The sequence below is a fragment of the Coturnix japonica genome, chromosome Z (assembly GCF_054131305.1).
Source record: "Coturnix japonica strain WE chromosome Z, WE-NBRP24, whole genome shotgun sequence".
Classification (NCBI taxonomy): domain Eukaryota; kingdom Metazoa; phylum Chordata; class Aves; order Galliformes; family Phasianidae; genus Coturnix; species Coturnix japonica.
The window spans coordinates 36,308,174-36,321,930 of record NC_140702.1 but is presented as its reverse complement, the minus strand read 5'-3'; the positions used below and the strand labels follow the sequence as shown (position 1 = coordinate 36,321,930).

The window sequence follows — 13,757 nt, the reverse complement described above, 5'->3', positions numbered from 1 at the left end:
AGGCACTGGAATGGCCTGCCCAGGGAGTTGGTGGAGTTACTGACCCTGGAGGAGTTCAATGAATGTTTAGATGTTGTGTTGAGGGACATGGTTTAGTGAGAACTGTTGGTGATGGGTTGATGGTTGAACTGGATGATCTTGTAGGTCTTTTCTGATGTTGGTGATTCTATGATTCTATGAACTCACCTGACAGATGTAAAAGCTACCCATGCAAGCTTGGAAGAAAACTTCACAGTTCTTGTATGAATAACTCGATGGGAGTTGTGGCAGAACAGAGAACATACCTCTCTCATTTAAAACCAATTATTTTGGTTGCAATGCCTGCAACTCTAATAATGACAGCCTTGTTTTACATCACAAAAAAAAAAAAGAAAAAAAAAAGAAAAAAAAAAGAAAATTATGAGTCATACATGAAAGACTCATCTTGGAAGGGAAAAAGTCTCTGTAGATCCTCGACTACTTAAAAGCTCTCTTGAAATTTATACTGCTTCTTAAAGGCTGCTCCAATGCAAGAATAAAATATTCTAATTTCTATTTGATCAGGACTCATTTCAAGTGACCGTGCAGAGTTTTAATTGTCAATTACAATTTAATTGTTGACAACATGCTAAGGCAAATAATAGCATAAGCACCAAAATACTGTAACACATACTATTACATAAACAGCTCGGTTTTCTGGTCACACAACAGTGTATCAAGTCACAGTTCATGTTACATGGCACTTTAATAAGGCAGTTTCTCAGAGAAAATTCTACAACAGAAATTAGTAATCCCAAGGACAAGAAAAGCTGACTGCCATGCAGACAATATACCAAAACGTGAGCAAGTATTCAAGAGCTTACAGATAAAGCAAAGGGGAAAAAAAAAGCAAAAAGAAAGCAAGTCTACAAATGTGCGTGAAGCAGATCTGTAATGAGGAAGCACAGCAGAAAGGCAAACAAAATATTGTTTTGCAATTACTAGTCCTACAGCATTTATAACACATCATGAGTGCCTGTCCTCTTTTTATTGTTACAGGAAAGTTTAACCTTTGATTTAAATATATTCCTTGTTAGCTGATATTTTCATATTTTCCATAAAGGTAGTGCTGATTAACCCATTAAACACAACCATAATATCAACAATCACTGTGATTTTACACCTAAAGCACTTTTACTGTTCAGATTATCAGCATCCCAGAACTTTGTTTATTCTATATGATTTTCCCATGGAAAGTAAAACTTCTTTTACTACAACAGCAGTATAATTGTTTTATCTCACAGTCCTGTTTTGAACAACTGAAATATTTCAAGAAATCATAAAATCTGTTTGTAGGTGAGACGCAGATGTTTATTTTAATATACAGAAACATAACAATAGCACATAAAACACAGATTTGCTACAAACTATGCAAAAAAACATACTCATAAAGAACTCCCCTAATGTATGTTTACTCAATATTCCACCTTTAAAAAACAGCTGCAGACATTTTCCTTCACAGTTGTTACAACAATTCCAAGATAAATACTAACACCAGGATAGGAAAAATTAAAAAAAAAAAAAAAAAAAAAAAAAAAAGTCTTATCTCTTCAAACATACATTCAGAGGTACGTGAGATTTCTGCACTGAAGGATTACTGCACAACAGTTAATTTCAGCATGGTTCTGCTGACAGCGAATACCACAAAATATGTTGGTGATTCATGTTCTGCATATCTCGGCTAAAATGCCAGTATATAGCAGATTTGTAGTACTTAAACAGTGACTTCCAAGTACAAGCAGCTGGCCAAACAGTAAGTTTAGAGTCTCAAGGTGATACCATTTGTAGCTTTCCTACCATACTTCCATTACTGTTGATTAGCCTTGAAGCTGGAGCACGACTGTACTTTAAACATTACAAAACGCAATCTCTCATAATCCCTCTATTTGAAATTCCATTTATTTAGATAGTGGGGTATGGTAACATATGCTCCATTTCATGAATTCTTAGCACTTCAGCAGCTGTCCTTCAAAGCTGCAAATACCTTACTAAAACAGCTAACAAACTATTCCAGAATAGTTTCAGATTTTACACAGAAGCAGCTGCTGTGTTTGGAACTAGTCACTGAAGAACGCCACTTCTCACAGTGTGGATGTTCACATACTTCTTTAGCAGTGTGTTGTATTAAACAGAAATGACACTAGGCACAACAAGGTTGACAGAATCATAGAATCACAGAATGGTTTGGGCAGAAAATGATCTCTTAAGATTATCCAGTTTCAAACCCTCTACTGCTATAGGCACTGACACTTCTCTCTAGACCGAGTCAATCAAAGCCCCATCCAGCCTAGCCTTGAACACCTATCTCCAGGGAGGGGGCATTCACAGCCTTTCTAGGCAACTTGTTCCAGTGTCTCATCTCTCTTATAGTAAAAAATTTCATCTTAATATCTAGTCTAAAATAGAAGTTAAGCTATCCACCTTAAAGGGCAGATACACTCAGCACAATCTAGGTCACTGGAACAGATTGCCTAGAGAGGTGGTGTATGTTCCATCCCTGGAGACATACAAGGTCAGGCTGGACAGGGCTCTGAGCAGCCTGACCTAGCTGTAGTGTTCAGTGCAGAGGAGTTGGGCTAGATCACCTTTAAGAGTCTCTTCCAACTCCAATAATTTCATGATTCTATATATGATTTTTAGGAATAAAAAACATAAACAAAAGATTTATGTTATAAAGTTATATTTTCACCTTCAATTTCAGTGTTGGCAAGGAGATGTCTACAAACAACCTTATTTCCTAGAAAGCAAACAAGCAGTAGCAAGACCCATTTTACCTGATACTAAGACAGAACATTAGTTACCTGAGCAAATGTATACCTGAGCCTTTTCCAAATCACAAGTTACCAAATCATGGTTGGATATTTAAGGACGTATATCTCCTTTTTCACAAGCACTTTATCTTTCGTACCTCGTCTTATGCAGGATTAGTCATTTGCTGTCTTCAGATAAAAATGATGCTGTATCCACAAAACTACATAGTATCTCAGTCTGTACTAAGAGTCCAGGGATAAAAAACAGCCAATCACCAGAGTCTCCAACCTCACGGACTGTTACTGGTTACAGTACAACAGAAACTACAGTGTCTTACATTGAGGAACTGGAGAAACAATTATTAGTTTGGCCATTCTTTACAATACTTTGTGCTAGAATCTGTAGTGGAATATTGTAAGGAATTTCTGCAATTTGTATTCTCTTATATAAGAATGCCTGTAACTCTCCCTTGCAGCTTTTTTTTAAAAGCTTATGCAAATACACATTCCAGAAATTAAGATAAAAATCAGCCCTTCCACACTGCTGTGCCCATGCCATACCCCTGCCTGCTTGCTTTAAGATGCAGCTGTAAGAAGCAAAAAGTAGTTACTATGAGAGTGTGTGATGAAAAGAAAAACCTTATATTTCTTATTCCTCCTCATGACTGACTACCATACAGATGGACTCAAAATATCTGTGACTTTGTTTTATGAGGGTTAGAAAACAAAACATGCAGAATCCTGGAAAGCACCGACAAGGCTCTTTTAGTCTCAAACTGGCCACTGAAACTCCCAGTGACATTCACCCGAGTACTTCTATGGCAGCTTCAGAGGAAATCTTAGTTAGAAACATGACTCAACAACTGATGTAAGCAACAGAAAAACAGGAGCAATTAGTCATGCAACAAAATTGATGGAATGATACTTAAATGCTTATGTCTTCCAGAACTTGAAGGGGGCCTACAGGAAAGCTGGGGATGGACTTTTTATTAGGGCATGTAGTAACAGATCAAGGGGGAATGGTTTCAAACTAGAAGACGGTACATTTCGTCTAGATATTAGGAAGAAATATTTCATTGTGAGGGCAGTGAGACACTGGAACAGGTTGTGGATACCCAGTCCCTGGTGGCATTCAGGGCCAGGCTGGATGGGGCTTTGAGCAACCCGGTCTATTGGTAGGTGCTATATCAAGGGGTTGGAAGTACACAATCTCAAAGGTCCCTTCCAACCCAAATAATTCTATGATTCTAAGAGGAATTGTTGTTAATCATTTCTTCTTATATTTAAAATCACTCATATTTTCACATACTTTACTAGTTATTAGTAATGCCACTGCGGCAGGGCAAAATAGTTGCAATGGACATTGCTAAATGTATTGGTATGTTTCCAGCTCCCACTGAATACATATTATTCCTTTTTGCATATTTGTTAGTTATTCAAAATTATTTATTGAGGAAGATTTCACAAACAGATTTTACTATGATGACTGCTAAAGATTCAGTCTTTGCAGTACAAAAATGGAATTCAGAAGTTCTTCATTCGTTTTCAACAAAATTCATGTGAAATGCTCAGGGGTGCCCTTAAATTCCTCCCTAACTAAAGTGTAGACATTCATGTGGGAGATGAAGAGGTCAGCTTGGCCTTGTCAGATGCCAGCTCTCTGATAATGAGGCTCTGAAAAGGATACAGAAGGTCTGAATAAACAGGGGTGTTTTGTACCTAGGTATAAGATAAGCTCTCTGCTTGTTACGAAACTTACTTGCTTTCTAACCCATGGATTGCTAGTGGAAATATACTGAATGCGCGTGTCAGAATATAAAAGTCTCACTTAGAAAAATAAGAAGGGATACACAAGATGATATGAATACAGAGATGATGCAGATACACATCATGATCATCACAGCAATAAAGAAATCTTCCTGGCACAAGAACCATGTGTTGTGTTGCTAACTCATGACAACAAAGGCATAGAAAGAGCTTTTCTAATACACAACATGAAAGAAACTGTTCCATTGGACCCTCTAGCTGTTTGCTTTCACAGCCTACCCCACATGCTTTTTTTGCTGCTTCTACCAAGTACAGGCACAAGGCATGAGTGGCTCAAAAAAGTACAGTACAGTAGACAAGTACTGCTCTGGCTTTACCTTATTTCATCTAAAAAAATCTACTATTTTAGTTTGCCTTCCCTGTAATATTAGTATATGAAATTAGCCCAAATTTTCACATCTTTACACGAGAGCTTTAGTACTCCATAAAGTCACTGCATTACAGAAAGAAAGTAAATCTGCCCTGAGAATAATGCCATCTGTAATATAATAGATCCAAAATACCAAAATGGAATAAGGTGGAGCAAAGAAAGAAAAAAGGAGGGGGGGGGGGGGGGGGAGCTTAGAGATATCAGACACTTAGATTCCATTACATGGCATAATTCCAAATAAACCAATTTATATCAACTCCTAGTACTGTTCTGGATGGCTGAATGTACAGTGGCTGTTGGCTGACTGGTCCACACCCCAAATGAAGTTCAAAGAAAGTTGAAGGAATGTATAAAAAAAAGACTAAGTAGCTGCTCAGATTCTTACATCTAATCTCCTTGTAATTCCAAGGGAAAGTAGGCTGGATTACATGGTCCACTTAGCTTCACCTAATCAAGTTTATTTGAAGCACCATTTTTCACCAATTATAGGACAAATTGCAGTAAGCTAGTGGAAAACAGAAGAAAATCAAAGATTTGACAGTGATTTTACAATACCACTTTTCCTTGTATGATTACGACATAGTTTTAATTCCTTCCATTACTATTTGGTGTTTAATTACCTGCATCTTCTTTAGAAAGGTAGAGATTTACCAATGGCAACATAGCAAGACGAGCTGTAAGCTCACTGGGACTAGAGGTGTCTCTTTGGGCTTGGATTTTAATAAGAGGTAAGAAAACTTCACCAAATTATAGAGTCAGAATATCCCAAGTTGCAAGGCACCCACAGGGATCACTGAGTCCAACAGCTCCAAACAGGACCATGCAAAAATCAGACGATGTGTCTGAGAGTGGTGTCCAAATGGTTCTTGAACTTCAGAGGCTTGGGGCTCTGAAGGAGCCACTGCCCTGAGAAGCCTGTTCCATGCCCACCAACCTATGGTGAAGAGCCTTTTCCTGATATCCAATCAGACCCTCCCCTGTCACAGCTTCATGGCATTTCTTTAGGTCCTATTCTTTTCATAGAATCATAGATTCATAGAACCATAGAATCACAAGGTTGGAAAGGACCTACAAGATCATCCAGTCCAACCGTCCTCCCATAACCATTGCTACCACAAGCTAACTAAACCATATCTTGTAGCTCCTCATCCAGACTCCTCATGAACACTGCCAGGGACAGCAACTCCACCACCTCCCTGGGCAGGTCATTCCAGTGCCTGACCACTCTTTGAGAGAAAAAGCTTTTCCTTACATCTAATCTAAGCCTCCTCTTGTACAACTTATGACCATTTCCTTGTGTCCTGTTTTTTACCTGCAAGAAGAGGCCAAACCCCTTCTCATCACAACCTCCCTGTCTCTGAAGAACCCTTTGATGGTTTTCTGACATTTGCCTTCACTTCTTTCCTCTTCTTTATCCATACTGTTATTGCCTTTCAGGCACTGGAAAAACATGGTTTTATTCTCATAGGTGCAGAATATGCTTCTGTTTCTAAGCTTTACAATGATCTCTATTGCAACACTCTCTTCCCAGCGTAGCTTATAAAAACACTCATTGTCTGTAGAACCTCTCTTCTAACATGGATAAGAAGGGATGAAATGTAAGGCGATCTGAGCCAGGGAAGTCTGATTTAGAGGAAGAGAAAGGGGCATTACAATCTAACAATTGTTCTTACATTGGAGATAATAATATCAGTTAGCTACCATGGATAGAGAAATACCTTGTTCAGAAATGCAAACATGCTGGGTATGCCATCTTGTTAACCATTAGAAAAAATCCACAAAATCTGTTTTAAAGACTAAAGGTTCTACTGTTGTCACAGGTGAGTGCCTAATACATGAGAGTACAACCTCTTGGCTTGCATTGGCAGCAATAAGTGAAGAGGAATTGTCTTGAGCCACATAAATGTAGATTGCATTGAAAATAGAGCCTCTTACTTATTTCCATGGAAACTACAACTGATACAATAAGCACAATGACACTATTTGAGCAAATTCACTCAAATGACACTACTAGAGCAAATTCACAACTACAAAACAAAATTTTTAAATATAATCAACACTATTAGCTGTGCATTTTCATCAGCAATGAACAAGAGCCTACATGCTGTGCGCACAAAAGCCTGCACAGCAGAGGCAACCCACTATCACTCTTGTCACTGTTGAAATGCACTACCCACCATCTCACTGTGTTCACATCTACTGCTTTTTCTCCATAAATGCTTGGCAAGAATTGACAAATGTCAGTGGATATCTTTTGTTCCACATAAAGGAATTCAGCGATACCCCTTTGCTTCATACACACTTCCTTGTCAAACACCATTCTACCAGACTGCTCTTCTGCTGCCATCTGTCACACAGCAACAAAACATAATGGAATATCGATGGGAAAGTTCAGCCTCTGCTGCCGTATCACCAACATCCACCTCTGATGTCATGGGTCAAAAAATAATGCAGTTTAAATAGCACTCTTTTCAGATCAGTTCTTGTAAAATATATAAAATAGTTGATGCATGTAAGTAACAAAACCTATTTTAATTTTTAATAACTTTATTTTAAAAATGAAAAGAAAAAAAAAAAAAAAAAGAAGGAAAAGAAAACATAAGTGGGATATTTGACCTTGTTCTTGTGAAACCAACGCATCTGTTTGGTTCAGCAGCAGTGTTTGCAATTCTTAATGAGCTCTCAATGTATTTCTCAGATTTTTTTAATGAAATTTTATTCCTGCTGTGTTTCATCCTTGAAAACAATTGATTAAAAAAGGTACACAGTGCCAAAAGTGATGATATGAGTTAAGGTGTGATTGTGAAGTAAGAGATATCTTTCTCATGAAGGTCTGGTAGAGAGATATGATCAGATTTTTCATTTGAATATCTGATTACAACTTTAAACATTCCATTTTAAAAAATGCATTTATGCTGAATTAAAAAGAAGTCACAAATATACAAAAAAAAATTGATTACTTTTTTGGAGCTCTTGAAGCCTATTCTCAAATTCCCTTACAATGATGCATATTTTTTGCAGTTCACAGGACTTTTAGCCAGTGTATCAAAATGCATACAATTATTTGCCATCACTTATTTGAAGTCATCACTGCACTGTGCCCTCCCCATGTCCTGGTTTCAGCTCAGATGATGCAGATTACACATCAATGTTTGGTTATTCCGGGGTATGAGAGTCCACCCAGGGCTGGACCAGGCCATTCAGTGAGGCAGAGCCACCATGACTGCATGGGGTGGGGGACAAATGCAAGGTGAGCTGGGACAGGATGCATGTGGCCTGTAGGGTGTGGGTTCAAAAAGTCTGGCCTAATAATTTCTACTTGATTAAGTGCCTTGAGGAAACACATAATTCCATGAAATTTTCATACAGAACAAACTTCCAGGTGTTTCTCAACCTGATATTATGTTTTTCACTACCAACTTAACCTGTCCTTTCACAGACTGGATTGCATCAATAGAAGAACAAATTTACAACATCCATGTGAAAGTCTAGGCAAGAAAAGCCTCAGCTGATTCTCAGGGAAGGATATTTTAATGTTTCCACAGAATTAGCACTGTTCTTTGCCTAAAGACAAAGGTGTAGCTTGGAGCAGGTAGTGGAAGTGGTGTAGAAAAGATGAAGTCCATAGAAAAGAAGAATATCCCAAAAGAAGGACTTATGGCTCTGGAACTTGAGTTACAAAAATTTAAGGAAAACAAATGCTGTAGACACTAAGTTCTTTCACACAGAAGCTGTTCTGGTTAAAAGGAAAAGACAAGCAGGAAAACCTAAGGTGACTCTGAAAGTCTTATAGCTCATAGAAAGGCATCTGTCACACTTTCAGCAGAGTACATTTGACAGGCTCTTGCCATGAGATGTATTAAGAGATGAGATGTGATAATTACAGCAAAGATCCTTTTCCAGTGCTGTGATAAAGGAGTTCCAAGCAGATACTTTTCCTCAGGCTTTGCCTCCATTGCCTCCCTGAGAAACACGTATCCACTTCCAAGGAAATCTCCAGTGTTCTTCATTTCTTGGAAGAAAATGCAGTCTTCCAGCAAGACCTGACCTCCGTATTGGCTTTGTCAAAAATCCATTATGGCTCATGACAGCACAAGTGGAACAGGTTTCAAACTGGTTTTTCGTCAGCTCCTCTCCTCTAATGCAGTACTTGCCACGAGTATCTCCTGCCCTTGCACTTCAAGCGGTTAATGTTAAAAACATCGCTCTTTTCTCATTTTATCATGGCCCCAAATCCACATTTTCTATGCAAATCCAATTTGCCAAGAGTCACACAAATATCTCCTGCTATTGTTAAAACAGATTCCAACTATTCCAGCAATACATAAGAATGTACACAGTATGCCACAGCTGAAAATCTTAGTTCTTTCTGATTTACGATCTTCAAAATAAAGAGTTAAGAACTTGTTTCCTGGGAAGTTTCTGCTACGATCTACTGACATGGATAACTTCACAGAGCTTGTAAGAATTCCCTTGAAGTGCCAGCAGATGTTGAATTATTATCTGCTCCAAGATGAGGAATGGAAAAGCACTGCCATCAGGAGACAATTACAGATGCTTGAAGGAGCATATACATGCTAAGGGAGTAGTGAGAACCTTTTCATATTACCACTGAAATCCAAATTGATCTGAGGATGATCACACATTAAAATGGAATGGAACAATAGTTAACACAGCCAAAGGCTGAATGAAGTCTTTCAGCACAAGCAGTGCACTGGAGTAATCTTGCCTGGAGCACCAGATATACACATTTCTTATGTCTTCTCTGCTGCTGAGTCACTGCAAACACTTCTTAGGGGAATAAACCAGCTAACAGGTCTGAATTCTGAACAACATAGAAATGAAAAGCACTGCCATCATCTATGTTTAGCAGCAAAGGAGTAGAAGTTGTACTTCAAATGAAATGGATGCCCCCAAAAAATTTAAAAAGCAGCCCTCTATATGCAATTCCACTAAAATCTGGCTTCACACATTATACTGGATGATCAGCCTGTAAATATTTTACACTTTTTTGTGCTCAAGGCACAATTGTCCACTAAGCACCCATGAAGATGACCAACAGTAATTTGACACAGCATCCCTCTCACCAGGACATAAAACTGAACCCAGCCCTAAAGATCTGCTCAGACAGAGAGGGAAGAATCTAGGCTGAAAACAAACTTTCTGATGTCATTCACCCTTACTTAACTACAAGCAGTTGCAGTATAAACTCACAGAATTGCAACCCATACACCAGACTAAGGAGAGGCATGTTCCATCACATAGTAACAGTACTTTTGAAATATTAACTGAATAAAAAATATTCTGGAACCAGGAAGTACCTAAAAGTAAACAATGCCTATCCAAAGTCTACTTCTCCATTAAGGGCTAAGTTAAGAAATTAATCAGTGTTACTGCAGTTTGTGTGCCTTTGTGATGGCTTTTTCATGCTATTTGAAAGCTCACGTTCAGAAAAAGAGCCTGAACCACATGTATTAATGACAGATTTCCTTTTGATTTCCATCTCTCCCACTCTATCTCCCATGCCTTGCTTTTTTTCTATAGAAACCATAGCAGTATGAAAGCATATGGCAGTACTGTGCTAGAGTGGGGCAGCATGTGGAGCACCTGGAGAGATTAAAACCCCTGCATGGTTGAGATCAGAAAAATGGACTTCACTCATCCCCATTGGAGGAGTGTCTTCCTTGTAGTTACTTTTCTCATGATATTCCAATGCATTAAACTGCAAATATGAAAGTTGTTAACAGTGACTGCTTTATGCACTAACATAAGTCTGTTTTGTTAGTTTTATTTTTGTTGTTGTTGTTGTTGTTGTTTATTTTGAAAACTGATATAGAAAAAAAAATAATAGACAAACAACTAAAAAGAAATAATTTAAGTAAAACAATAAGCAACTTTTTGGAAGTACTTGTCATAATTTTGTTACATTCTTCCATTTAAAACCCTTCCTTGCCTCTGACAATTTTAGCATATTCACTATTATTCACATACTAATACATTCAGTGGGACTACACACACAAAGAAAAACTTATAAAAATGTTTCAACAACAGAAAGTGTGCCACAAATGGTAAAAAGCTGAGCTGCAACAGAGGTCTGCTTCCACAGCTTCAGAAGAGGAGAGAGAAAGAACAAGGAAAACAAAGGGCACACTGTTCTTGGGCTGACGTTGGCACACACCTAAGAAGCACAGCCAACTGTGAAGGGTGTTCCAAGGTATTCACAAAGCTGAGCATGAATGGGAAACATTTACATCAGGCAACAGCCCACCTGACACACATACTTAATTGCTGACGTTCAGTTCTGTTTGCAATCTGGTGCATTAGAATCCCAAAGCAGTATAATGAAATGACATATCTGCTCAGTGAGGTGTCAGAGGGCCATTCCCATCCCCTGCTATCCTCTCCAGTGCAAGAATCCAGCACTTGAACTGCTGCTCCTGCAGCAGAGATAGGCTTAGTGTAGAAAGGAGAGAGATGATTTCACATGCCATCACTGGTCCTGAGTCACATTCTTCTATCACCTATCAAGTTACTGACTGGCTTCAGGCTAAATTCTGAATTGCTGCTGCAGACTCTCTTAACAAGAGGCTATACTTCTCTTTGTCTCCATTTACAGCAGGGAAGACTGATGCCTTCAAACTCAGTATAAAAGATCAGAACATTGAGAAGACACTGACATGCCTGGAACATTCCAGTATAGGCAGTGTTACACTCTCAGAAAAAGGAAAAAAAAAGTCTCCGCTGGTTGTGGACATGAGGGTTCTGTAACTCTCTGAGAAGTTCTTTGAAGAGAAAAGCACTTTTAGAAATAGCTAGAACCGTATTACTGTATTAGGAAGTGATTTGAGGAGCATTACATGAGGACTAGGATTATGTATTTGTCCATGATTTGAAATGTGTAAAGCAGAAAACTGTAATTCGATATGACTGGCAGAAAACTTACAGACTTGTCTCCTGTGCGTCTCACACTGCGGCTCTGCTTCAGTTTCTCTGCATACAGCCACTCACCTAGGTTAACTAACTGGTCCTCCGGCAAGACCTTAAATTCCGATCGCCTGTTTTTCAGTTTGAATTGCAGCATTTAAGCGCAGTAGAATTACCGTGTATTTTTATGGGCAACATTTTTGCAACAACTTAAAACACCTCTAGTTTCAGACAGGTTACTGCCTACGCCCTGCAGCGAAACGCGGCCGGGCGGCTTCGTGCCGGTAGATGTGATTTAACCTCACTCCCCGACAGCGCCCTTCATCCGGCCCGCACCGGCGGCGGAGGCTCCCGGGGCACAGCACGTTGCCGGAGTGCTGGGACGCCGCGATGAGCATGCCGCCCGCAACTTCTCTCCACCCGAGTCTCCCGCGTGGGTTGGTCGGAGAGCAGTGAGAGGGAGAAGCTGCGCACAGAGGAAAATAGGAAGAAAAAAAGAAAGAAAACGAAAATGAAGAAGAAAACGAGGAAGAAGAAGAAAACGAAGAGGCAAACGAAAAAGAAGAAAAGGAAAAGAAAGCGAAAAAAGAAAACGAAAAAGAAAAGGGGAAGAAAAAAGGAAGAAGAGAAAAAGCACAAGAAATGGAAATCCCTGAACCAGAGCGCAGAGCCCCTTTCACAAAAGCCGCTCCCGGAGGACAGCGCGACAGCGGCGCTGGGCTGCCTTCGGGGCTCGCAGCCACCCAGCACAGCTGGCCCGTGGTCCCCGCAGCACCGGCAGCAGAGCGGAGTCTCTGTGCTCCCGGACTTACCTGGGGATGTACCTGGCCTCGTCCCCCAGCCGCACCTCGAAGTCTCTCCAGGGCTGCTCCAGCCCCGCTGTGCTCCACGTCGCCGCCGCCTCCTCGCCCTCCTCCTCCGGCTCCCCAGGGCTGCCGCTGGACCGCCGCCGGGTGGCGCCGCGGAAGCCGCGGGCGAACTCCCTGAAGTTGATGGCCCCGTCACGGTCGCTGTCGAGGCGCTGGAAGATGGCCTCGGCCTCGGCCGGCCGCAACCGCAACTCGGAGCAGAGCGCAGCGAAGTCCTCGCGCTCGATGCGGCCCGAGCCGTTGGCATCGCAGGCCAAGAAGAGCGCCCGCAGGCGGGACTGCTCGTCCCCCGCTGCCTCGGCGTCCATCGATCCCGCTGGCAGTGCTGCCCCGCGGCTCCTGCGCCCGCGGCCGGAACGGGGCGAGAGGCAGCGGCTCGAGCTGGCGGCACCACTCCGCCGCGCGTTCGGCGGGGCGGGACGGGACGGGGCGGCCCCGCTCCGCCCCGGTACCCGTCGAGCCGGAGGGAGGCGGGCCGCGGGCGGTGGCTTTGGTCGGCTGTGGGTGCAGCGGTGGCCCCGAGCGAGGAGTGTGGTGGAGCGTGGTCACTGCCGCCGCCTCCGGCTCCGACGCACAACTCGGTTCTCCTCGCTGCCCCGCGAGGCTCCCGTGGGGAGACAGAAAAGTCCCGAGGCGTGAGTCGGCGGGTGCTGGGCCTCGGCTGCCCTTGGCTGGTGCTCCTGGCAGTGCTAACGGCAGTGCGGTAACAAATGGGGTGGTTCGCCTGTAACACCTGAATGGTAATACCAACGCTGTGAAGATGCCGCAGAGACTTAAACCTCAGTCACACCTTCCAGTAGTGCGAAAACACTTGCTTTGTTCACGGCAACGCGCTCTGGATCATCCAAGGTTTCCATTCATAGATACTAGCTAACCACTTTGGACTTGCATCATGGAATATCCTGAGCTGAAATCGTAGAGTTCAATGTCTGTATTGTAGAGAAAGTGCATGCTATTATCTCATCACCTGTAATTCAGATGAGTACATCATTAAAATAG

The 13,757-nt window shown here is 41.4% G+C and overlaps 1 protein-coding gene across 1 annotated transcript in view; it reads right to left on the bottom strand.

Annotated features, from left to right (window-relative positions):
• The window catches only part of RASEF (RAS and EF-hand domain containing), a 40,006-nt gene extending 26,812 nt beyond the window's left edge, over window positions 1-13,194 (bottom strand). The window contains exon 1 of the mRNA XM_015849261.3: window positions 12,702-13,194. Coding sequence (XP_015704747.2) covers window positions 12,702-13,066 — 365 coding nt within the window. The 5' untranslated portion in view covers window positions 13,067-13,194. The remainder of the gene's footprint in view (window positions 1-12,701) is intronic.
• Window positions 13,195-13,757: the final 563 nt, after the last annotated feature.